General features: G+C 38.4%; 1 protein-coding gene across 16 annotated transcripts in view; it reads right to left on the bottom strand.

Moving 5' to 3' along the window:
• Positions 1 to 26,511, bottom strand: part of UTRN (utrophin) — a 580,255-nt gene that overhangs the window by 310,158 nt on the left and 243,586 nt on the right. For all 16 annotated transcript variants that reach the window (XM_089333656.1, XM_089333655.1, XM_089333653.1 and 13 more), the window contains 7 exons: positions 25,082 to 25,273; positions 23,786 to 23,958; positions 18,434 to 18,584; positions 12,993 to 13,168; positions 8,064 to 8,199; positions 6,370 to 6,519; positions 3,220 to 3,295 (listed from right to left, as the gene is read on the bottom strand). In XM_089333656.1, the coding sequence (XP_089189782.1) occupies positions 3,220 to 3,295; positions 6,370 to 6,519; positions 8,064 to 8,199; positions 12,993 to 13,168; positions 18,434 to 18,584; positions 23,786 to 23,958; positions 25,082 to 25,273 (1,054 nt within the window). The remainder of the gene's footprint in view (positions 1 to 3,219; positions 3,296 to 6,369; positions 6,520 to 8,063; positions 8,200 to 12,992; positions 13,169 to 18,433; positions 18,585 to 23,785; positions 23,959 to 25,081; positions 25,274 to 26,511) is intronic.

Here is a 26,511-nt window from a genome sequence, read left to right on the forward strand (position 1 = left end):
TCTCTCTCACTGTCTAACTCTGCCTGTCAAAAAAATATATATATATATATTATACTAGAGGTGGGTGTTTGGCAAAGTGGTTACAGTGCCACTTGAATGCCTTTATCCCATATTAGAGTGCCTAGGTTGGAATCCCATCTTTGCTTCTCATTCCAGCCTGTTGCTAATGTGAACCCTGGGAGGTAAAAGGTGATGTTGAAAGAATTCTTATATCATGCCATTATCCTGAAATATCCAGAATAGCTCAATCCACAGACAGAGAATGCAGATGGGGGACTGCCACACATTGGGTGTAGGAGGGAATGGGAAGAATCTGCTTAATGAGTAAGAAGCTTTACTTCGGAGTGATGGAAATATTTTGGAACCTGATAGAGGTGGTAGTTACACAGTGTTATGAATGTACCAAGTGCCTTTGAATTGTTCACTTTAAAATGACTAATTTTTTTAAATATAATTTTAAAAGAGAAAAAATGGAATTAAAACATTGTGTAGGAAGAGAGAAAGTGACACTGAGATTAGTTTCAGCACTCATAACTGTCCCAGGGATGACAACTGTTTTAAAAATGAACTGCCCACCTAAAGGAAGGTATAGTTTTACTGTCAGTTTTTCTGTACTTGTGGATTTCTAAATATAGATTCAGATTTCTCTTGTTCCTTTGCCATGATGATATTTAAAAAGATAAATCAGAGCTGGTGCCATGGCTCACTTGGCTAATCCTCTGCCTGTGGCGGCAGCACCCCGGGTTCTAGTTCCGGATGGGGCGCCGGTTCTGTCCCGGTTGCTCCTCTTCTAGTCCAGCTCTCTGCTGTTGCCCAGGAAGGCAGTGGAGGATGGCCCAAGTACTTGGGCCCTGCACCCGCATGGGAGACCAGGAGGAGCACCTGGCTCCTGGCTTCAGATCGGTGCAGCACGCTGGCTGCAGCTTGCCGGCCGTAGCGGCCATTTGGTGGGTGAACCAACAGAAAAAGGAGGCCTTTCTCTCTGTCTCTTTCTCTCACTGTCTAACTCTGCCTGTCAAAAAAAAAAAAAAAAAAAAGATAAATTGGGGCTGGCATTGTGGTATAGGGGTAAAGCTGCCACTTGTGATGCTAATATCCCATATGGATGCTGCTTCATGACCTGGCTGCTTCATTTCTGATCCAGCTCCCTGCTAATGGCCTGGGAATATCAATAGAAGATGGCCCATGCATTTGGGCCCCTGCCACCCATGTAGGAAGCTCAGAAGCCGCTCCTGGCTTCAGCTTGTCCTAGCTCTGGCCATCATGGCCATTTTGGGAAGCAAACCAGCAAATGGAAAATCTCTTTCCTTCGCTCTATAACTTTACCTTTCAAATAAATAAATGATTTTTTTAAAAAATACATAACCCAATGCTTTGTTATAAAATATATCAACACCTTTACCTATGGCTATGGAGTTGAGCTTGTGTCTAGTGTTTTGATACTAATCAAGAAAATCAGAAAATGTGGTAAATATACATAATGAAATACTACTCAGATGACAAAAGGGGCCAACATTGGAGCATAATGGGTTACACTGCCACCTGTAATGCTAGCATCCCCTGTGGGCACTGGTTCATGTCCTGGATGCTCCACGTCCAACCTGTCTCTCCCTGCTAACGTGTCATTCTCTCTCTGTCTGTCTCTCTCTCTCTGTCCCCCATCTACCCCCTCCCTTTCTCTCCTTCTATGTGTGTGTATGTGTGTGTTTCAAATAAAATGAAAAATGAACAAATTTTAAAGGAAATTTCCTTTTTAAAAAGGAAAAGAAGAAATAATGGAAGAAGTAAAGGAGGAGGCAGAAGAGTGAGGTGGCCAGTGATGGAGATGAGGCCGAGGAAGCTGGAAAACTGACGAGGAAGAGGGAGCAGCAGTTGCAGCTTGCAGAGCGCAAAGTGAGGGTCAATCACTTTCAAGTTGTGCTGGGTGACTTAACAGAAGAGCAGAGCAAGGTTGCTGACTGCCAGCAAAGCAGTGATGATAGGGCTGGGGCTCGGTAGAATGTGTTCTGCTCTAGACACCCTGGTGAGAAGACAAACTCTTCTTTTCCCACATCTAAGTGAGCACTATTTATCAGTACATAGTTTCTTTAGGATTCAGAAATCTAAACGGCCACCTGTCACCTGCTTCCAAGGACATCTAACCCTTTTTTTCATGCATGAGCAGAGTCTCATTACACATGCCTAGGACTGGTTAACGTAGTGGAGTAGAGCTGATTTCCTGAAATGCTGTGTGGATCCAGAAAACTCAGTAAACAATTTTCCCATCTAGATTCTCCCCCTTCCTTCAGCAAGACCTGTGGTTTCCAGGCATCACACTTAGCCCAGGAAAAGGCAAGACTTATCTACTAGGAGAACAAAGGTCTTGCCCACACAGGGAAGCCAATGAAGTCCAAGGTTTAAAGATGTTCTGGGCCAAGTTTTTGGTGCAGTGGTTATGATGCCTCTTGGGACCTCCACATCACATGTCAGAGAGCTTGGATTCAAGTCTCAGCTCTGCTCCAAATTCTAATTTTTTGTTAATGCATACCCCGGAAGGCAGCAAGCAATGGCTCAAGTGCTTGGGTGCCTGTCACCATGTAGAACTACTGGATTGAGTTCCCAACTCCTGGCTTTGGTCTGGCCCAGCTTCTGTTATTGCAGGCTTTAAGGGAAAGAATCAACAAATGGAAGATCTCTTAGTCTGTGTCTCGCTATCTCTTTCTGTCTTTCGAATGAAATAAGTAAATAATTTAAAGATGACATTATTACAAATAAACAAAAGTAGAATAATAAGCCACAATTGCATGATGTTTAAGGTTTTTTAAATTCTTATGTGAAGGGCCGGCACTGCGGCATAGCAGGTGAAGCCACTGCCTACAGTGCCTAAATCCCATGTGGGTGCCGTTCCAGCTGCTCCGCTTCTGATCCAGCTCTCTGCTGTGACCTGGGAAAGCAGTAGAAGATGGCCCAACTCCTTGGGCCCCTGCACCCATGTGGGAGACCCAGAAGAAACTCCTAGCTCCTGCCTTCAGATCAGCCCAGCTCTGGCCATTGCAGCCACGGGGGAGTGAACCAGCAAATGGAAGACTTCACTCGCTCTCTCTCTGCCTCTACCTCTCTGTAACTCTGCCTTTCAAATAAATAAATAAATCTTTTTAAAAAAATTCTTATGTGATAGTCCTATTACAAGATGTATCTATGCTTATAAAATTTTTTGTTAAAGAATAAACTGTACCTTACCAGCAATCCTTGTCTGTGAAACAGAAGAGGGCTCTTGGATGCGTTCCTTCAGTGTAGTAGGCAATTCTCTGCATATCTGTGAAGCATTAGGCCAAATAGAAAGAGAATAATATTATATAAAGATGAGTGTATTTTCAAAAGGACAGGTGTTGTTTTAAATAACAGTGCAACCACTTTCCTTCCCTTCACACCTAAGCTCTGCTTCCACCTTCACTAAACACTGCAGTCTTGCTCAAGCCCGCAGCCCACTGGCATTAGTCTCAAGAATTCCAGCAGCCCTTAGCTGTCCTGACTATCCTCTCCTTCCCTTTCCCTTGAACTTCATTAAAGCTCTGCAATCCTGATTTTCTTCACACTACTCTGAAGGCTCTTCTAAGCTTCCTTCAGCAGCTCATTTTCCTCTAGCCATCAATGAAACACCAGCATTCCACAGAGAAGGTTGTTGTTCTTTTTGGTTTTGGTTTTGTTTTTGTCTTCACCCCCTTGACCTTGGAGTCTTCTCTGAGTCCTAGCTTCCAGTGATTTCATTTACCATTCGGAGTTCTGAGAGACTAGAGACTTCCCAAAACTTATCTTCCGCTAAGCTCTCTCTGTCACCTGGATACTCACAAGCAGCCACACTGGAATTCACCACCTCATCTTCCCCAGCACCCTCTTCATAAACTTCTTCCAAGACTCTACTTGATCTTTCTGTATCAATTCTTAGCATCCCTCCATCCATTGCTACAGTGAGACTAAAGTGTCATTTTAGTAATATAACTTTCTTCAGCTTAAACTCATCAATAGCTGCTCTCTAGATGGTGAACTATTCTCAAGCTGAAGCTCAAGTCCCTGGTGATGCATGATGAGGGCTCCAGGTTCCGGTGTCTGCAAACAGCTTTCAGCCTCCTATTTTTGAACAACTTCCAGGCCCCAGTTGCACTATGCCCATTCTCAGCCTCCCCTCGACCCCTTCACTAGCTGCTTCCTCTCTCTACAACACCCCTTTACAAAACTCTTCACCAGATCAATACCTCTTCCTCCATCATAAGTTGGCCTAGTTGTGATCGCCACAGTCCCTTTCCAAAGTCAGGGAGGTCTGTCATCTTTGATTCCCTGGATCCCTCCATGCTATAATTGCTTGTCTACCTGCCTCACCTAAGGCTGTTCCATGGGTAGCCATACTCTTTTGTGTACCTATTTGTTAACATGGTACCTGGAATAACATGAGAGTAAGAAAAAACCCTAAAGTAAATGAATGAATGGATGGATGAAATAACCCAGATTCGTATTTTCTAAAGTATCTTTGCCAAAGATTTTCTGTACAACAATGTTTGATCTTACACATTTATAAATCACCAAAGTGGAATACATTAAAATCAGTGTAAAGTCCTCAAACAATGGAAGCCAAAGCATTGTCTGCCACAGTGCTCCTAAACTGAACACTGCGTCTTTTTCTATACAATATCCACTGACATTCATCATGTGAAATAAACATGTACGCTCTGACTGAACATGGAAAGACTGAGTCTGGCACATGACATGAAGGCCAGGACATCTGGAGAGGAGTGTACGCATGAGAGAGCAGCAGATAATTGCAAATAAATTCATAGTACAGGAAGTCAGACCAAGAGTCTTAGAGGTTAGCAGTAAGGACTTTGGTCTTTATTCTGAGATGGAATGCCTTTAGAGGAAGTAACAGGAGTTACTTAAATTGAATAACATTTCAACAAATCATATGACTGCCTTATTGAGAGGAGACTGACAAAGAGCATAGGAGGAAGCAGCAGAGATCAGTGAAGAGACCTTTGTAGTGAAGAAAACAAGAGATGACAGTGGCTTGAAACAAGGTAGTAGGAATTGTATAGCAAGACATACTCAAATTCATGATGTGTTTTTACCTAGGAAAAGTTGAAAGAATTGTATAGGAAATGCTTGTGTGCCCCCAGCTTCTACAACTGTCAACATTTTGCCATTTTTCCTTTGTATACAGCCATCTAGCCATCCCCTAAACCATTCATCAAGTAGACTGTATTTTGAAGGAGAAGCTAATGATGGTGACTGCAAGATATTGATTTTTTGTTTTCCTGTTTTGTTTCTTTTTGATATACTATTCATATACCATAAGACGGACTTCAAGATTTCTGACCTAAGCAGTAGCAAGGATATAAAATTGCCATTAGCTGAGGTAGACGATATGCAGAGGGTAGGTAAATATCAGAAGCTGAATCATGTATGTTAGTTCGAGAAGCCTATCAGACATCAGGTTGAGATGATGAGTAGGCCATTGTGCACTCAAGTTGAAAGTGTAGGGCATGAGGAGAGGTCCAGGCAGAGATACAGATGGGAGAGCAACAGTGACTCATCAAGGCAGTAACTCTCAATCAGGCAGGCTGCATCAGCACAGTACCTGCATCACTAAATGTAGGGGAATGGCAGTCATTGTAGGAGGATCAAAAAAAGAGAAAAATGACTGAAACCAGGGTACATCCAAACCAGTGACAGAGACTTATCCATTCAGTGTACTACACTTATTGTAGGAGTTGGAATAATTTGAGATTTTTTTTGTCTTTGTAAGTTTCCTTGTATCTTCTTCCACCAAATATGTTATTTGACAATTACAAAAATGGCCTACACAGAACTCATATTTTAATATAATAGGTAAGAAATTGATGATATCATCTACCTTTAACTATTTCAATTGCAAAAAAGTAATGATTTCAAGGAAAGGACCCCATCTTACTCATATTTATACTCACATACCATTATATTCTACTGGGACCAAGTACATATATTTACTGAATGAGTACAACTGTTAAACATAAGCTTACATGTGTGAAAAGTCAAACACAATATCTATATCAAGGAAGCTTTATCAAGGTCTTCACTTTCTGAATCTAATGGACTGATATTTTATTGCCTAATACTAGAATATATTCAATATTTAATTTAGTATACATTGATAACATATAAATGGCCTAGGCCAAAGAATTCCATGTAAAAAGGAAAATATTCCTTGCTACTGTCTATGACAAATAACAAGATTATGCATATTTATAAGCATTAATAAAATATACCCATATATGGATATACTTAAAAGTAAAATATTTACATGATCCTGCTAATTTGACAACATCAATACATACAAGAAATGGTAACTTGCATGCCCACCTTATTCCACATCATATTTACACTTCTTAAGCTTTCCGAAATTTTATCTCTTTCATGTAAACTCAGACTTTTATCTGAAAGCATTTCCAATTCAGTTCTATTCAGCAATTTGAGCTTTTCAGCTTGTACTTCCATCTCTTGGGTTAAGTCCTAAAGAGAAGGAGAAAACAAGTATAGTTAGAAGATTGCTACAAAGGTGAAAGTTCAAGAACTTTGTTAGAAATCTGTTGGGAAAGCCTCTTTCTAAATGTGGATTGTTAATTTCTTCATGGAAAATAAACTTTTAAGAAACTTGAACTCATATTAAGCTGTAAATGATAGTAATGAACCCACACCAGTGTCCATTTCTACGCATGCACACAAACACATGCTTCCTATCTCATAACAGGGTCACGTTATATCCTATTTACATTGACAATTTAACATTCTGTTCTTAACTCTACCTTGTTACCCCATGTTAATATACTAACCTGCCCTTTGCATGCTCCCCAAATTCTTTAGAAAAATGACATTCTGAGAAAATTATTGAAATTTTAGGTGTAAATGGGAACAAGCTGGTTAGAAATTGTCACATTTAGAAAACTTAGTAAAAGCTTGCTATATGTTTTTCAGCATTTTTAGCTTTTTCCCCAAATGCCTCAGTCTTATTCCTTTATGGACAAAATCTCTTTATCAAATTGGTAAGTACCCTTTCATGCATGCTGGTGGGTATACACACATTCACACACTATTTTTAAATAAAAATATGAGCATGTTATGCTTATTGTTCTGCAACAAGTAGTTTAATTTCTTAGCATAAAATATAGATATAAAAAGGAACATAAAATTTTAAGTATATTTAAAATAGGTGCATATCTATACATACTTATGTACTTGTATTTATTATATACATATATAACTATAAAAAGTTCTTGTTGGTTGCAAATCAAAAAAGAAAATTTGATTAATACAACCATGACTGCAAGTCAGAGTTTTTCATCTTATAGACAATAATCACTAATTATTCTTCACATCTGAAAGCAAAAAGCTATACCTCACTGCCCTGTCATACTCTTAAAATGTTAAAGTCAGCTCAAAATAGGCTGCAATCCTTTGGTCTAACAGGGACACTGCGGTGGTTTGTCCAGCTGTACCTCTGAAAGACCAAAGTTAGAGTTATTCTTAAAAAAAGAAGTTCTTGGCCGGCGCCGCGGCTCACTAGGCTAATCCTCTGCCTTGCGGCACCGGCACACCGGGTTCTAGTCCCGGTCAGGGCGCCGGATTCTGTCCCAGTTGCCCCTCTTCCAGGCCAGCTCTCTGCTGTGGCCAGGGAGTGCAGTGGAAGATGGCCCAAGTGCTTGGGCCCTGCACCCCATGGGAGACCAGGAAAAGCACCTGGCTCCTGGCTCCTGCCATCGGATCAGCGCGGTGCGCCGGCCGCAGCGCGCCGGCCGCGGCGGCCATTGGAGCGTGAACCAACGGCAAAAGGAAGACCTTTCTCTCTGTCTCTCTCTCTCACTGTCCACTCTGCCTGTCAAAAAAATAAAAATAAAAATAAATAAATAAATAAAATTAAAAAAAGAAGTTCTTCTTTCAAGTTCACCACATTTACCACAAGTACAGTTTCTTCCTCTCTTCTTCTTCAGTCATTCATTAAGTGTCATGTCCACGCAGCAAACGGCATTGGAAAAGACAGACACAAACAAAACACTCACTGTTAATTCTTGCAGGTTTGCTTCCAGCTCAGCAGGTGATGTCCTTTGCACAGCATTCTCAGCCTTTTTCAGCCAACAGCCAAGGTCATCTAGCCTCTTCCTGTATTCTACCACCTGCTTACTTTCTCCTTTTAATCTGAAGAAAAAATTTAAAAATTCTGAAAAATCTTCCTACTTAGGCAGAACACTACATATTTGCATTGTATATCCTAAATATCACCCTCAAAAAACAAATTCTAATAATTATCTTAATATATATTTTGAAATATTTATTTCAAAGATGTATTTATTTATTTGAAAGGCAGAGTCACAGAGAGAGAGAGATGGAGAGACAGACACAGAGATCTTCCATCTGCTGGTTCACCCCTCAGATGGTTGCAACAGCCAGGGCTGGGCCAGGCTGAATCCAGGAGCCAAGAGCTTTCACCAGGTCTCCTACATAGGTACCTGGGGCCCAAGTACTCTAGACATTTTCTGTTGCTTTTCCCAGGCCATTTGCAGGGAGCTAGATTGGAAGTGGAGCGGCTGGGTCTCAAACGGGCACCCTTATGTGGTGCCAGCATTGCAGGCAGCAGCTTTATAAACTATGCCATGTCAGGACCGTTTTTAAATTTTTTTGTAATATATATTTTTAAATGAATGTTAATAGTCATATGTACATTTTGTAATACTCAAAGTTATTCAATAAGAACAAGAGTTTCCCTGTAATTAAATTCAAGAGCATTGAAACTAAAGGATACTGCTTTCTCTCATCATGAAAAGTTGTATAGAAACTTAATACAAAAGATTTTTTAAAGTTAGATACCACTATGCTGCAAAATACAATTTTTCAAAGAAATAATGAGAAACATCTTTATCTAAAATAATAAGAAAAACACATATTTCGCCTTGAGTACTCCATGGAGATAGAAAGGCATCATTGTATAACATATTGTTCACATTGGTGGCAACTATTACTCTCTTCATAGAGTATAAAGAATAAGGCAAGATCCTGAGAATCGGAAAATTTTTACCAGTGTTACAAAAGAAAAATGTAAATTTAGCTAGTTCATTAAAATAGTTATTATATTTGAATATAAAGAGACCTAGAAAAAACAAAGCAATAGTTTTAAAGGATGCAAGAAAACTTTCAGATGAATAAAATAAACTGCCTTAATTAGATCTTTTACATGTTTTAAGGATAACATTTATAAGAATAAAAACCATCTGTTGGAAGTTGAGAATATGATTAAAACTTATGTGACAAAAAAGATTATGTATATTTATAAAAGAACTTGAAAGCTATTAAGAGTGAGGCAGTATTATTTTTATGTTTGTTGTAATTAGCTGGTGGTTTAAAAACTGAATGCAAATTTTTAGTGAATTATAGTGTGTCATACCTAATAAGAATTTACTTTTTTATGACTATGGCTTTTCATTTTAATTATAAGGGCCTAAAATAATGGTATAACACATATAATGAAATATAAATTTACTTATATAAATAAAAGAGAGCTAATAATATGTGAAGAATATTGTAATGTTTAAAAAACAAAGCAAATCACTACAAAAATCTCAAGTTTTAAGTATCCATCAGAAGAGAACACTGCTTCAGATTAAAAAAAAATCATTGAAGCAATAGTTAACCAATGGTTAGGACTTCTGATACTATAATAGGTATCCTCCACCCTCTGTGTTGATAGTTATTTAATTAAACAACCGTAGAAACACCTGAAATAGGCCTTTTTCCCAAAAAAGTTGGAATTTAAATTTCTAATTTCATAATCATGACTAGTTTAGTTTTTCGAAAATAGAACTATGAAGGAAACAAACATTATCAAGTGATTCCAAAAAACATATTTGAGTCATCCAAAATTTTCATCTGCAAGCTAGCTAAATATAATCAACATTTTAAATGTTCCCCTAAGATTTAAAACAAATTATAAATTCCTGCTCGAACAGTATATAAAAAATTTTCATTCAGGAATAACACCGTAAGTTGTTGAACTATACAAATATTTGACCACAAAGGCATTCAATAAAAAACAAGCCACTGCCTGCAGTGTCAGTATCCCATATGGATGCTGCTTCAACTGCCAGCTGGGAAAGCAGTTGAAGATGGCCCAAGTCCTTGGGCCCCTGCAACCACATGGGAGACCCAGAGTAAGCTCCTGGCTCCTGGCTTCAGATCTGCACAGCTCTCTGGCCATTGCTGGGAACAGCAGATGGAAGATTTCTCTCTATATATATTTCTCCTTCTCTCTGTGTGTAACTCTGACTTTCAAATAAATAAATTAACCTTTAGGCCTGCACTGCGGCTCACTAGGCTAATCCACCTGCGGCACCAGCACCCCGGGTTCTAGTCCCAGATGGGGCGCCGGGTTCTGTCTCGGTTGCTCCTCTTCCAGTCCAGCTCTCTGCTGTGGTCTAGGAAGGCAGTGGAGGATGGCCCAGGTCCTTGGGCCCTGCACCCACATGGGAGACCAGGAAGAAGCACCTGGCTCCTGGCTTCAGATCAGCACAGCGCACCGGCCGAAACAACCATTTGGGGAGTGAACCAATGGAAGGAAGACCTTTCTCTCTGTCTCTCTCTCTTTCTCTCACTGTCTAACTCTGCCTGTCAAAAATAAATAAATAAATCTTTAAAAAAATAAATTAACCTTTAAAAAATTTAAATTGATAATTTTCAATGACTTATATTATAGTACACATAGAAGCTCTTGAAGTGCCAGGTGTCCCCAATTTAAGATTGGTTACAAACCCGAAGTGAAGTTTAATATGAATTGATGAAAACAAATATTGCTTTAGTCAAAATACAAGATGTAGTGGAAGAGATTCATTAATCTTTTCACTCCTCTGGCCGTTGTGGTCATTTGGAAAGTGAACCAGCAGAACAGAAGATATCTTTCTGGCTCTACCTCTCTCTGTAACTCTTTTAATAAATAAAATAATTCTTGAAGAAGTTGAAATCCATGCACAGATTTTCATAACATGCATGTTCCATCAACTTTTTGAAGACCTTATGCATGGATTTCAAAATTTTTTGCTCCAAACTATTTTTTAATTTCAATTTTCAAGGAATCTGTTGAAGTATCCTCATATCAGTGTCCCTTTGTTGGTTTCAGTAGTAATAATGACCACACTCAAAGAGGTCCCTTTAACAATCTGCAGGAGTACCTGTCTTCCCCCAGGAAGGCCTAGGACACGGATTGCCTAAGCCTGACGTGCTCTCCATGAAACCTAAGATCCCGTGAGACCTCAGCATCCATTCCTGTCCCTGGTTCTCTGAGCCCTCCTCTCCATCTATTCTTTGCAGATGGCTACGCATGCCTACCATCTTTATCTTTTCTGCATCGTTTCCCTAGACAGACCTCCCCAGAAGGAATGCATGGAAAATGGCTGCAAATTCCAGAAAATTCAGCTGTAGTATCCTCCTCAGGTAATGGTTAAATTCTAAATCCCATTATGCCTATTTCTTTAACAAAAATGTATATTCTCATTGATTTCTTCAGTCACACTAATAACATTTTTTCCTTTAAACACTTTCTTCTTCAGCAATTGAGCATCTTAGTCATACTTCTAGTCTAGTGCTAAGAACAGGTGTCATAAATATATCAAATCAATGAATTAATCATTGGCAATAATCAGCAATAGCATGCTTGCAGAATAACTTCTAAGTTGATTTCACAAGCAACATGTATTTTAAATGTTCACTATGAACAGTCAGAGAACACACATTTAACAAACAGTGTCTCATTTAATCCTCATGACAACCTAAACCATTATCACACGTTCATTTACGGAGGGCAAACTTGGGTCAGAGAGCTCTGAAATCTCCCCTAGTTTCTACAGCACAAGATGAAAGCATAAGATAGCACCATAACTTACTTTCCTTGGAGAACCTGGGGAAGATATTTACCTCTCTTCTGGAAACCTCAGTTCTCAAAGCTGTACAATGGGTCTAATTGAATTGAATTGTAGTTGTGAGGACAAATGAGGAAATACATGCTGGGACCAAATGCTCTCTCCACTTACACCATCATTTCTCAACCAAAACATACACATTTTTGTCTTTTACCAAAACACACATATAACAGACTTTTTTATAAAAGATAGTCATAGGTCACTTTAAGACTTGAATTTTTTATGTCATATCCTGTTACTGAACTTAATTAAGGAATTGAGTGGTCTTTAACAAAATAATACATTTTGACTGAAATAATACATCATCATCTTAGAAGAAAAAAAATCTTAGAATTTTTAATCCAAATTACAAAAAGCCAGGAAAAAAACCTACAAAATATCATTAATGGGATGGTTTCTAACAAGAAAAAAAATCATTCATCAAATCTTGACTATCTCAGAAAATCACTTCATATAATCCTAATTACATAAAATATATACTATTCTCTGGAAATCAAGCATGTTTGCAACCAGAAGATTGATAAAATATGGACTATAATCTACTATAAAAATATATAATAATATATTTATGATACTACATAGATGGGGAGCTATTGTTTATCAAGTACTGACTTTTACAGATACAACCCGTAAGACAATCTAATGAGAGGGGTGATTAATATAGATTCTTCCAGTAAACAAGGAAGATGAAGGCCTGACTCCAAAGCCAGATCCCAGAAAATCCAGTGTGTTCTTTCACCACGTCAAGTTCCCATCATGATCACCCAGCACAATAAACCTCCAGAAACAGCAGGAATAAGCTATTTTTACAGATGAGAGAGCTTTAAAAAAAATCATGAAAAAACTATGCATGAATTTCAAACACTTCATTCCATTTTCCACAAACTTTTTAAACTTCCTTGTTATATGTCATCATTCCTATCATTGTACAAGACTATACAAGAACTTTGAATTCATTGGATTGTATTTGAAATTCTATGCAAAATATGCTGACCCTGTGCCCACAAATGATCACAGCTAAATTACCTCTGCTGTCTATCCCTCACTTCTCCAACAACTGTGTTCCAGCGTTGGTTTATGCCTGCCAATTTGTCTTTCAAGAAGCTTCCATCGGCTGGGGAGAGTTTCTGGGCAATCCCGTCCCCCGTTCGGTTTAGCACTGCCATCCTGGGCTGGTGGCTGTCGACGTCCTCTTCGAGTTCCTGAAAGAAAGCCCCATTCCAAATGAACTCCATCATTCAATTACCCTGTTGTGACATGAGGGGTCCACCCGAGTAGTGTGGCATTAATCTAAGAATTTGGGAAACAAATCATTAGAACAGTTTATGTTAATAAAAAAGGCATTTTTTGTAATTTATTAATGTTTCAGGATATATATGATTGCCTTGACTAGAAATTTCAGTGTATACCTCTATAGAAACATTACATGGTACCCCATAAAAGTGTACTATTTTTTATATGTCAGTAAAAAATAAAATTATTTTTAAAAGAAAAAAAAAACAATTCAATTACATTTCAAAAACATGCTTAATGTAATCTGCTTAGAAATCTAACCCCGGGGTAGATTCAAAGATGGTGGGAATAGGGAGGGAGCTTACTGCTCTAGTTTAGGGAGATAGTTAAAAAAAAAAGTGGAGAATTACAATCTCAGGAGAGAGGTAGGAAGAAAACTACAGAGGAAACTTCAAGCAAATTAGAGAGACACCATGGCTCTTTGTGGAGGGTGTGGATGCAAACAACTCAGAACCCCAGCAGCCAAAAACGTCAGCACCAGCTTTGGAGAGTGAGGTGAGATCAGACTGCAGAGGCCAAGCCACTGGCAATAAAGCTGTGGGAAGAGACTGGCATGAGTTCGGGTTGGGTCCCAGTGATTTTGCATATACATTGCGCACCCAGCAACCAGCTAAGAGGAGACTGCTGAGTCTGGCTGGGAGCACTGATAGGGAGCTGGGCACTGGTGACTGTGGAAGCTTTGTGGATTGGGACAGAATTTGAAAGCACTGAGGCTGCATAGGAGGACACAGGGTATGTCTGGGTCCAGAGAGCTCAGGGCTCTCTGATTGCTTGGTGATCAATCAGAGGGATCCATGCTCACACTGAGGACTGTATGGATCCTTTGTGAGGTCCATGTAGAAGCAAAGATGAGTGTTGCACCCACAGGGGCTAACGCCCAGGCATTGGTCTTCTTGGAAGAGAAGAGATGAATGTGAGAGTAAAACAACAGAGCAGATTGAATCCTCACCTCTAATAATTAAAAAAAGAGGAGATGTATGATGCCCAACTTGGTTGTCACTTTGGACACTCCCCTCACCCTGGAGCACTGAACACAGTGCCCAGGTCAAACACAGTGTACAGGTCACATCCAGCACACATCTCTGGGTATTCGCTGAAAAAGCAGACACTCCACTAAGCCACAGAAGAATATACTAAAATGTTCTTTTTTCATAGTATTTGTTGAACAGTTTACTGAGTATAGAGTTAACTTTGTGTATAAAGTTAACTGAGGGGCAAGTGCTATGACACAGCAGGTAAAGCCACCCATGCAGTGCTGGCATCCCACATGAGTGCCAGTTCGTGTCCCAGCTGCTCCACTTCTTATCAGCTCTCTGCTAGGCCTGGGAAAGCAGTAGAAAATGGCCCAAGTCCTTGGGCCCCTGCACCAGTGTGGGAGACATGGAAGAAGCTCCAGGCTCCTAAGATCAGATTGGTGCAGCTCCAGCCAATTAGCTTCCCAATAAATCAGGATTATTCTAATTTTTACCATACCAACAGGGGTTACCCTTTATATCCCCTATCTTCAACCCAAAAATTCTCTTTTCCAATATCTTTTCTACTTTTTAAATATATTTTATTGACAAATTAAAATTATGTACATACATAGTGTGCAAAAATGTCATCACAGGGAAAAATAAAACCAACAAGTATCTCCACAAATCCTAAAAATAAATGCAGAAATTCAAGAAACAAGAATAAGGAAGACAACATGATGCCCCCAAAGGAACAAAACAATACATCAGAAAGAATAATTCACTCAAAGTGGGATTTATACCTAGTATGTAGTGGTGGCTCAACAGTCACAAATCAATGTGATACATCACATTAACAAACTGAAGAAAAAAAACATAGGATTACCTAATAGATGCAGAGAAAGCATTTGATAAAATACAATATCATTTCATGATGGAAACTTTAAACAAACTGGGTAGAGAAAGAACATTCCTCAGCACAATCAAGGCAATTTATGGCAAACCCATGGTCAGCATCCTATTGAATGGGGAAAAGTTGGAAGCATTTCCACTGAGATCCGGAACCAGACAAGGATACCCACTTTCACCTTTGCTATTCAATATAGTCCTTGAAGTTTTAGCCATAGCCAATAGGCAAGAAAAAGAAATTAAAGGGATACAAATTGGAAAGGAGGAAGTCAAACTACCCCTATTTGGAGATGACATAATTCTATATATAGTAGATCCAAAAAACTACACTAAGAGACTATGGGAATTCATAGAAGAGTTTGGTAAAGTGGCAGGATATAAAATCAACACACAAAAACCAATAGCTTCCGTATATACAAACTGCCATGGCTGAGAAAGAACATCTAAGACCAATTCCAATCACATAGCTGCAAAAAAATTAAAGACCTTTCAATAAATTTAACCAAGGAGATCAAAGATCTCTACTATGAGAATTACAAAACATTAAAGAAAGAAAAAGAAGAAAATACAAAAAAAAATTGAAAAATCTTCCATGTTCATGGATTGGAAGAAGCAATATCATCAAAATGTCCATTCTTTTGAAAGCAATATACAGATTCAATGTGATACCAACCAAAATACCAAGGACATTATTCTCAGATATAGAAAAAATGATGCTGAAATTCATTTGGAAACACAGGAGAACCCGAATAGCTAAAACAATCTTATATAACAAAAAGCTGGAGGCATCACCATACCAGATTTCAAGACATCCTAGAGGGCAGTTATAATCAAAACAGCATGGTACAGGCACAAAAATAGATGGATAGACCAATAAAACAGAATAGAAACCCCAGAAATCAACCCAGACATCTATAACCAACTTATCTTTGACAAAGGAGCTAAAATCAATCCCTGGAACAAGGAAGTCACTGTAACTAATGCTGAGGGGAAAACTGGAATTCCACATGCAGAAATATGAAGTGAGACCCCTACCTTACATCTTACACAAAAATCCACTCAAAGCGGATCAAAGACCTAAAACTATGACCCAATACCATCAAATCATTAGAAAACATTGGGGAAACCCTGCAATCAATTGGCACAGTTACAGAGTTCTTGCAAAAGACCCTAGAAGCACAGACAATCAAAGCCAAGAATGACAAATGGAATTACATTAAATTGAGAAGCTTCTGCACTGCAAAAGAAACACTCAACGAACTGAAGAAGCAACTGAAAGAATAGGAGCAATTATTTGCAAACTATGCAACTGATAAAGGATTAAGAACCAGAATATATAAAGAGTTCAAGAAACTCAACAGCAACAAAACAAACAATCCAGTTAAGAAATGAGCAAAGGACTTAAAGAGGCATTTTTCAAAAGAGGAAATCCAAATGGCCAAAAGACACGTGAAAAAATGCTGAGGATCCCTAGCCATCAGAGAAATGCAAAACCAAACCACAATGAGGTTTCACCTCACCCCCTTTAAAATGGTTTTCATATTGAAGTCAACAAGCAACAAATGCTGGTGAGGATGTGGCAAAAAATGTACTCTAATCCACTGTTGGTGGGAATGTGAATTGGTACTTTCACTGTGGAAGACAGTATGGAGATACCTCAGCAATCTGAATCAGATGTACCATATGATCCATCCATCCCACTCCTGGGAATTTGTCTAAGGGAAATGAAATCAGCATATGAACGAGTTATCTGTACTCCCATGTTTATTGCAGTTCAATTCACAATAGCTAAGGTATGGAATCAACCCAAATGCCCATCAACTGAAGAATGGATAAAGAAATTATGGAATATACACCATGGAATACTAAACAGTGGGAAAAATGTCATTTGCAACAAAATGGATGCAACTGGAAAACATTATACTTACTGAAATAAGTGAGTTCCAAAAGAATAATACAATATGTTTTTCCTGACCTGTAGTAACTAATAGAGCACCTAAAATGTAATCTATAGAAGTGAAATTGACACTTTGAGAAGCGATGACTTTGAACCGTACTTGTCTCAACTGTTGGGGAACAGTTGCTTTTTTTTAAATTCACACTATGTTGAACTCTATTTGGTATAGAGTTAATCATATGTGTATAAAGTTAATTGAAAATAGATCTTAGTAAAAACATAAGAATGGGAATAAGAGAGGCAGGAGGATGAGGGTGGGAGTGTGGGAAGAATGATCATGTTCCTAAAGTTGTATTTATGAATGCATGAAGTTTATACCTATTAAATAAAAGGTGTCTGGGGAAAAAATAAAAATGAAAAACTAAAAATAGTAAATCTATAAAAATTAAAAAAAGAAATCTATCCCAATCTCATGAATGTCATCAAACATAATAAAGAGAAATTGGACAATCTAATAACAGAAAACAAATTAACAGCTCTTCATATTGAAGCATGAGCATCAGTCACATCTGAGTAAGTGAATTGCTTCTCTTCATCCAAAGAAGTGCTCAAAATATCTCTTTTAAATATATATATGTATGTATATAAAAGCATCTCTTAAATATATCCTGCCATATATAAATGAGCTTCAGTGTGCCTCTCACTGGAGACATTGCTTCACTGACTGAAAATCATCAGGTAACAGATAAAAGCGATATTTTAAGGTCAAATTTCAACAATTATCTATAACTACAAAAATATGAGTATTCTCCAATTCCTCACAAAGCTTCCATATAAGATATATTTTTAAAAAGCATTAAAAATATCTTAACATTTTAATGAAAGAGAAAATGTGTTTACAATGGTAAGATTTTATTTGCTCCCCATTATTTTTTAAAGAATGATGATTATCCAAGCTGACTTAGCTATTGTGTCATATTTTCCTGAGACTGAATTAGACTTACATGAGCAGCTGCCCACTAAAGCCAAGAATAATTTACTTTTTGTAATAATTATCAATGGTACAAAGAAAACACTGAGATGCCTAAGCATATTTAAGTACAGAAAACAGAGATGAGGTATGCATATGTATTTTTATGCTTGATGCAGATCTGGGTACAAAATTTTACAAATGCTATTCTGAATATATGTTTAAAAAAATTCATACTGGCCACTAAAGAGTATTTTCTATTTAAATTTCTTTAAAATCATACACGACCAATTTGTCTTAAATCTCTGAAACTGGAAAGTAAACTGGAACCAAAATTGCAAATTCACAACTTGGTGCTGACTTCTGAAATCTGTGCCAGCAGCTACATGCTAAATATGGAAGAAAGCGCTGCCTCAGATCCCTTCCTCTGACAGGAAACACTCACCTGCTGATGCATCCGGGCTTTCTCTAAGTCCAGGCTGCCATCAGGAGCACAGGTATCAACCAGCAACTCCTCAGCTTCTGTGATCCACTGAGTAAGGTCATTAAGGTCACAGTGAAACTGTCGCCATTCTTCCACAGCCCTATCCAAACAGCTAGAGGACAACCAACAAAATAAAATAGGTCTCCAAACTTTCTAAGGTTGCCTAGAAGCATTATTTTCTGAAACAGAAATTCAAATCTCACTGAAACTAAAAGTCTCCAAATGAGTGAATTCACAGAGCAGTGGTCTACAAGACCAATTTTAATAGTTGGTTATAGTTAATAATTCTCTTTATAAAAATGGGCATCATACCAAGAGCACAGCAATCTGCAGACATCACCATCTATCTACCCTCTTCTCTCTCTCTCCCTCTCTCTCTCTCTCTCTCTCTCTCTCTGTGTCACACACACACACACACACTCAGTATACATTAAGGCAGCTTTGTAACAGAAAATATTCAGCTTTCTCAGGTTTGGAAAATCAAGATTGATTAGCTGTAGACATGTTAACCCTGAAAACTTTAGGCACTTAATACTTAAATTCCATAAAATATTAAATGTGATTAATTACTCCATTCCCTTAGGGGAAAAAATGTATTGTTTTGTTGCCAGAATATTTAGTCCTCAAATAGAACAAAATGCAAAAGGCCAAAACCATTCAAAATTTCTTTGTGCTCCATTATCTCTGTGTTACAGATTTAACCATGTTTCACCAAAGTTGTACCCCTAATCCTCAAGGTGACAGTAGTTAGACATAAGGCTTCTAAAGGGAGTATTCAGGCTAAATGTGGTTGTAAGGGTGGAATCCTAATCTTAAAGCACTGATGATCTCATTAGAAGAGAAGAGATACCAGGGAGCTCTTTCATGTGAGGACAGAGCAAGAAGGCATCCCACTGCAAGCTCTAAGAGAGGCCTCACCTGAAACCAACCCTACTGGCATCTTGATCTTGGGCTTTTAGACTCCAGAACTTGAGAAAAACAAATGTCTGCTGCTCAAGTTATAAAATCTGTGATATCTAGGTATGGCATCCCAAGCAGACTAGTAAGGGGATACTTCAAAACGTTCATGGAAAATGGAATTAAAAGAGAAGTCTAGGGGCTGGTGCTGTGGCGCAGCGGGTTAAAGCCGTGACCTGCAGCACTGGCATCCCATATGGGTGCTGGTTCGAGTCCAGCAGCTCCTGGCTTCAGATCAGCTCAGCTCTGGCTATTGTGGTCATTTGGGGAGTGAACCAGCAGAATGGAAGACCTCTCTCTCTCTCTCTGACTCGAACTTTCTCTGTAACTCTGTTTTTCAAATAAATAAAATAAATCTTTAAAAAAAATCAGTCTATGGCTGCTATTTGGTCTAGCAGTTAAGACAATTGCATCCCAAATTAGAGCTCTTGGATTTGAGTTCTAGCTCAGTTCCTGTTTCCAACTTCCTGCTGATGCATATTCTGGAAGGTACCAGGTGATGGTTCAAGTGACAGGGTCCCTGACACCCATGTGGATGACTTGAATTTTGTTCTTGGTTCCTAGCTCCAGCACCTACCCAGCACTAGTTATTGTGGGCATTTGAGGAATGAGTCATTGGTGTGTTCTCTCTTTCTCTCTCTCTCACTTGCTCTCTCGCTCTCTCTCAAATTAATCAATTATTAATTAATTAATATTGTTAAAAAGATGTCTATTGGGGGACAAAAATTTGCAAAATCCATACATAGGATTGGTCTTGAAAAAGTCCATGGAAAAATGTATATTATGAAAGAACCATGTATGAGTTTCAACAATTTACACATCAATACAAATGTATACTTTAACTCCATTTTCCACGAGCTTTTTAAAATCTATATACTTTCGTTGATGACTAATTCAAGTACCACATTTACCTGATACAGCACAGCATGGAAGTGCAAAGCCTAGATTAAGCAATGAGACAAAGGACTGTGGGGATGACAGTTTAAACCTAACTCCTTTAGAGGTAAGAAAAAGTAAAATTCCATTGCTCATCATATTTGAAATACACAAAATAAGTATAAAGAAGGCAAGCTTTGTAGGATTTGGATCCTACAGAATTTTTTTTCTATTTTATGGCTGCAGCAGTAGCTCAGGGAGAAGTTAAGAAGAGAGATCTAATATCTTAATAATATTTATAAAAATTTTATTTACATAATAAAAATGTGATTATTTTTAAAATAATAAAATTATTCCTGATATCACTAACTCCTAAATATTTATATGGCCTTTCAATGAAAATTATTTTTTAAATGTAGCTGAGATGTGTTGAATGATCATAGAATAGCAACACTGTATTGAACATGACAAAAATAAGAGCATTTAAAAAAAATACTGAGAAGATATTAATATTAACTGCATTATTTTTATAAAATGTGCATCAACTACATAACTCATAATTTTCAACTTCAAGGCGTTGCAATAACAAATAAAAATGTTGCCAGAAAGGCTGCCCCAAAGATTTAAAGATTTTGAAAATAAAAACCAATAAACATAGATCAATATCACAATTAACAGAACATTAGATTTCAAATAAATCTAACCAACACAGTTACAGTTTAATGGATTAACCTGAGAAGACTTTGAAAAAGGATGCTCAGGGCCGGCGCCGCGGCTCACTAGGCTAATCCTCCGCCTTGCGGCGCCAGCACACCGGGTTCTATCCCGGTCGGGGCGCCAGATTCTGTCCCGGTTACCCCTCTTCCAGGCCAGCTCTCTGCTGTGGCCAGGGAGTGCAGTGGAGGATGGCCCAGGTGCTTGGGCCCTGCACCCCATGGGAGACCAGGAGAAGCACCTGGCTCCTGCCATTGGATCAGCGCGGTGCGCTGGCCGTAGCACACCGGCCGCGGCGGCCATTGGAGGGTGAACCAACGGCAAAGGAAGACCTTTCTCTCTGTCTCTCTCTCTCACTGTCCACTCTGCCTGTCAAAAAAAAAAAGAAAAAGAAAAAGGATGCTCAGGTAGGGTTTGCAAAGCCTTCACCTCCTTTATATCCAGCAAGCTCCTTACAGGGCAAAAGGGATGCATGAAGGGTTAGGGCTTCCATGGAATCCAGGAACTCGAAGCCCAAGCCTTGCCGACTGCATAGAGAAGTATGGTAATCCTTCCCATCATTTTTGTGCTTATGAACTGGACAGAAGTTTGCTATCGTGAGTATTCCACCTGACCTTGCCATCTTCCACTCAGACTCATTCACCCCCACGTTCCCAGTCACTGAGAAAAGCAGCATCACTGCCTAGGTCCTCAAGCCAACGACTTGACTATCACGTTTTACTCATCTCTCTTCCTTATTCCACGTTTTTTCTTACATCTGTAATTTATGTGTTCATGTATCAGTATACAAAAATGTGGCTGTTATTATCATTTGGTATACAGATATTTATAAACACTTTCTTCTCTGAATTATATCCCTTATAATTATATACACGTCTTTCTTCACTTTATCTTTCTCATGCAATACACATTATATGATATTAATATACACATTCCTGCTTTCATGAACAATGTATCTGTGTGTGTAATTTACATATGTATGTATGGCAGAATGTTAAAAATTATTAAACCTAAAATTAAGTGAAATTCAGATTATTCAATGTGAAATTTAGAACAAGCAACTAAAAATTGCTTTTAAAATATACATTTAACCAACTCAAATCTTATTTGACAAGGCCATATAAAAGTGGAAGTTCTCTCCTCCCTTCAGAGAAAGGTACCTCCTTCTTAGATGGCCTGTTCTTTCCACTGGGATCTCACTCACAGAGATCTTTCATTTAGGTAAGTTGATCTTCTGTATATAAAGATTATTGAAAATGAATCTTGATGAAGAATGGAATGGGAGAGGGAGTGGGAGATGGGATGGTTGTGGGTGGGAGGGAGGTTATGGGGGGAAAAGCCGCTATAATTCAAAAGTTGTACTTTGGAAATCTATATTTATTAAATAAAAGTTAAAAAAAGAAAAAATATACATTTAACCAATTTCACAGTGAAAAGGTAACTTATATACAGATAAATAATGAATGAAATCACAAAGAAAAAGACTATAAGATATAAATAAAGTTAAATGTTCTATATATCAAAAAAGTCACCTTAACAAAATTAAACAAACCATAAAAAGTTATGAATAATTAAGAAAAAAATATAAATGGCTAATATCCTTAATGTAGACAAAGGCTTTTGCAAATTAATATATAAATAGTAATACCATGATAGAAAAGTAAAAAATACCATGAACAAATGTAAGAATATTCAAACTTTATTAATAAATAAATGAAGAGAAAAATGATACCTACTCTCTCAATATAAAATTGGAAAAGACATAAAAAAAACTGCCAATATTGCCCAAGGTTCTCAAAAAGTATACTATTGCCAGTTCTGTTGACTGGGGTATACTAATCTATTTGAAGATGTAATCCAGAACTTTAAAGTGGATTCAGATCTGGCTGAAGAGCCCATGAGAGTATTTGAGGCATGGAAAGCCAAGACACTCTGGCAAAAAAAAAAAAAAAAAAAAAAAAAACACCTAAATGAAAGGTCTCTGCGAGTGAGATCCCAGCGGACAGAACGGGGCCATCAAAGAAGGAGGTACCTTTCTCTGAAGGGAGGAGAGAACTTCCACTTTGACTAGGACCCTGTCTAAATAAGATCAGAGTCGGCAAACTCAAAAGGCTTCCATAGCCTTGGCAAATCATGACTAGAGCCTAGGGAGATTACTGATGACATAAACAAGAGTGTCAAATTGTTAAGTCAACAACAGGAGTCACTGTGTACTTACTTCTCATGTGGGATCTGTCCATAATGTGTTGTCCAATGTGAAGTAATGCTATAACTAGTACTGAAACAGTATTTTACACTTTGTGTTTCTGTGTGGGTGTAAACTGATGAAATCTTTACTTAATATATACTAAATCGATCTTCTGTATATAAAGATAATTGAAAATGAATCTTGGGCCAGTGCCACGGCTCACTAGGCTAATCCTCTGCCTTGTGGCGCCGGCACACCGGGTTCTAGTCCCGGTCGGGGTGCCGGATTCTGTCCCGGTTGCCCCTCTTCCAGGCCAGCTCTCTGCTGTGGCCAGGGAGTGCAGTGGAGGATGGCCCAAGTGCTTGGCCCTGCACCCCATGGGAGACCAGGAGAAGCACCTGGCTCCTGCCTTTGGATCAGTGCGGTGCGCCGGCTGCAGCGCGCCAGCCGCGGTGGCCATTGGAGGGTGAACCAACGGCAAAGGAAGACCTTTCTCTCTGTCTCTCTCTCTCACTGTCCACTCTGCCTGTCCAAAAATAAATAAATAAAAATAAAAAATTAATTTCATTTACACATACCCTTTACGGTCATTGTACATTCTGTTAATTCTGTCCCATTTTGCATTCAGCTGCGTAAGTGTATCCCTGATCTGAATGGCTTCAGGTCCAGAGGCTTCAAGGATAACATCTGGCTGCTTTTCATGAACGACTGCAATCTGTTCTCCAAGTTTGTCCAGTTGGTCTTTGATGTTCTAAAAATATATTGTCATACATTAACAAAATCCAGCAAAGTAACAAAAAGAATGGAGTTAGAGGTAGCCAAAATAACATCCATTTAAAGTAATAACAAGGCCAATCAGTGCTGCTCATGCCAACTAGAAACTTTAAAAATACGTAATATCCTGTATTAGCCAAAATGAGAGTAATGGTACATAATATTTCAATGGCAAGTGGGGAAAATCTTCATGGATGGTCAAAGAGGTATTTGCATAGGACATACAAAAATCTTCAATATCATTCTCTAAAGGCAATAAAGGATTTGAAGCTAGAATTACTTATACTTTCAAATATCTAATAAGCATAGCTTAACTGACAGAAATAAGACACCAAACCTATCTTATCTGAGGTTTTATTTTGGCATTAAAAATGCAATCAGATTATATGAGAAGGTTTTTAATAGTTTAATTAACTTATAATGAACATGCCAATCCACGTTTTAACAACGGGCCAATCTTAAATCCTTATAATGAACCTGATCAATGCTGACATTTTATGTCAACTGACAAGAAAATTTATAAGACAGGCTATGCTCTGTGTTTATGTCTGATTTTAAAAAATCTGATATTGTGAATAATGTGCATCCTTTAAAATCCATACCAACTTTTATAGATTAAAAATCTCATTAGTGATTATAGGAAAGTAATTTATTGGTACAAGTTTTTTTAAAGGGTTTATTTATTTTATTTGAAAAGCAGAGTTGCAGAGAGGCAGAGACAGAGGCAGAGAGAGAGGGAGAGAGAGAAAGAAAGAGAGAAGTCTTCCATCTGCTGGTTCACTCCCCAGATGGCCGCAATGGCCGGAGCTATGCTCATCCAAAGCCAGGAGCCAGGAACTTCTTTCAGATCTCCCACGTGGGTGCAGGGCCCAAGGACATGGGCATCTTCTGCTGCTTTCCCAGGAGGTAGCAGAGAGCTGGATCAGAGGTGGAGCAACCGGTACCCATATGGGATGTTGACATTGCAGGTAGTGGCTTTAATGGCCTTGCCACAGCTATTGGCACAAGTTTTAAAACACAAAGACCAGGCCTAATAACAAATTCCTTGCTTTATTTCTATATTAACTGCAGCTATTCTAAAGCAATGCCTGGAGAATTACCTTCAGAGAATCTTCCTGGAAAGAGAAGTCTTCATACACAGGGTTGTGGAGCTCTGGAATATTAAGTGATAAATCAACATCTTCCATGGAAAGTAAAATTTTGTTAATTTCAACCAGATAATCTGTGGGGAGTGGTGAGGATGAAATTCCAGAAGCAAGTTGGCCTGTTTTCCTCTGTTGAATAGGCATGGCCTACAAAAAATATTAAAATAATAATAATATTGGACATATCCTAAAATATCCTTATGATGAGTAATGTTAAAGTGAAGAAACAAGATTATTGTGTGTATAAATTTAATATAAGGAACTAAAACCTTAAAACACCTTCAGTTTCATATTTTAAATCTGCATTTCTGTAGACACCCTTAATAAACTCCATTCTAATTTTCATCTACATCCTGCTGTTAAACAGCATCAGTAAGTTAATATTTACGAGGGTTTTCTCTAAGACCTATCTCAGCCAACAGTAAACATCATTTTTCTGAGTCATTGAAATCAAAATACACTGCCCATCATAAATTTCTGCATGAAAGACAACATGGTAACCATTATCATTTTACACTTTTAAAAAACCAATAATTATACTAAACACTTCTGGACCTCACTGCTGGAAACATAAATAAGTTAATCATGTCTTCATACGAATATAAGAAATATAATGGGTATTTCCGTTAAAATCATATGCAGGTAATCTAGCACATAACCATAACCTCTGAGATCAATATTACAGAGCATGAGTGTCCTACATGAGATAACAGGTCCTAAAGTGCTACAGCCAGACAAATCCACTCACTGGCCCTAAGACAGATTTTCATAGCTTTCCAAACAACCAGGTGCTCTCTGGGCGGGACTATGAGTTATCCGGGAGCTCATGTCCTTCACTCCCAAAGGACTACAATTTAACAAATGCCGTCTGCTGTGAAGATGACCACAGAGATAGGCTTGTTCAATCAGTAATTGAAAATGGTTATAATCCCTTAATGAAACCAAAACCCAACTAAAATAATTGAATCAGAACCATAGGATTGACCCTTGTATTTATTGCCTCCTACAATTCAATATCATTATGAATAATGTGCATCCTTTAAAATCCATACCAACTTTTATAAGATTAAAAATCTCAGCCGGCACCATGGCTCATTTGGCTAATCCTCTGCCTGCAGCACCGGCACCCTGGGTTCTAGTCCCGGTTGGGGTGCCAGGTACTAATCTCAGTTGCTCTTCTTCCAGTACAGCTCTCTGCTGTGGCCCGGGAAGGCAGTGGAGGATGGCCCAAGTGCTTGGGCCCTGCACCCGCATGGGAGACCAGGAAGGAGAAGCACCTGGCTCATGGCTTCGGATCAGCGCAGCCAGGCTACAGTGGCCATTAGGAGAGTGAACCAATGGAAGGAAGACCTTTCTCTCTGTCTCTCTCTCTCACTGTCTATAAC

The sequence above is a fragment of the Oryctolagus cuniculus genome, chromosome 5 (genome assembly GCF_051225735.1).
Source record: "Oryctolagus cuniculus isolate XC-2025 breed Fujian yellow rabbit chromosome 5, ASM5122573v1, whole genome shotgun sequence".
NCBI lineage: Eukaryota > Metazoa > Chordata > Mammalia > Lagomorpha > Leporidae > Oryctolagus > Oryctolagus cuniculus.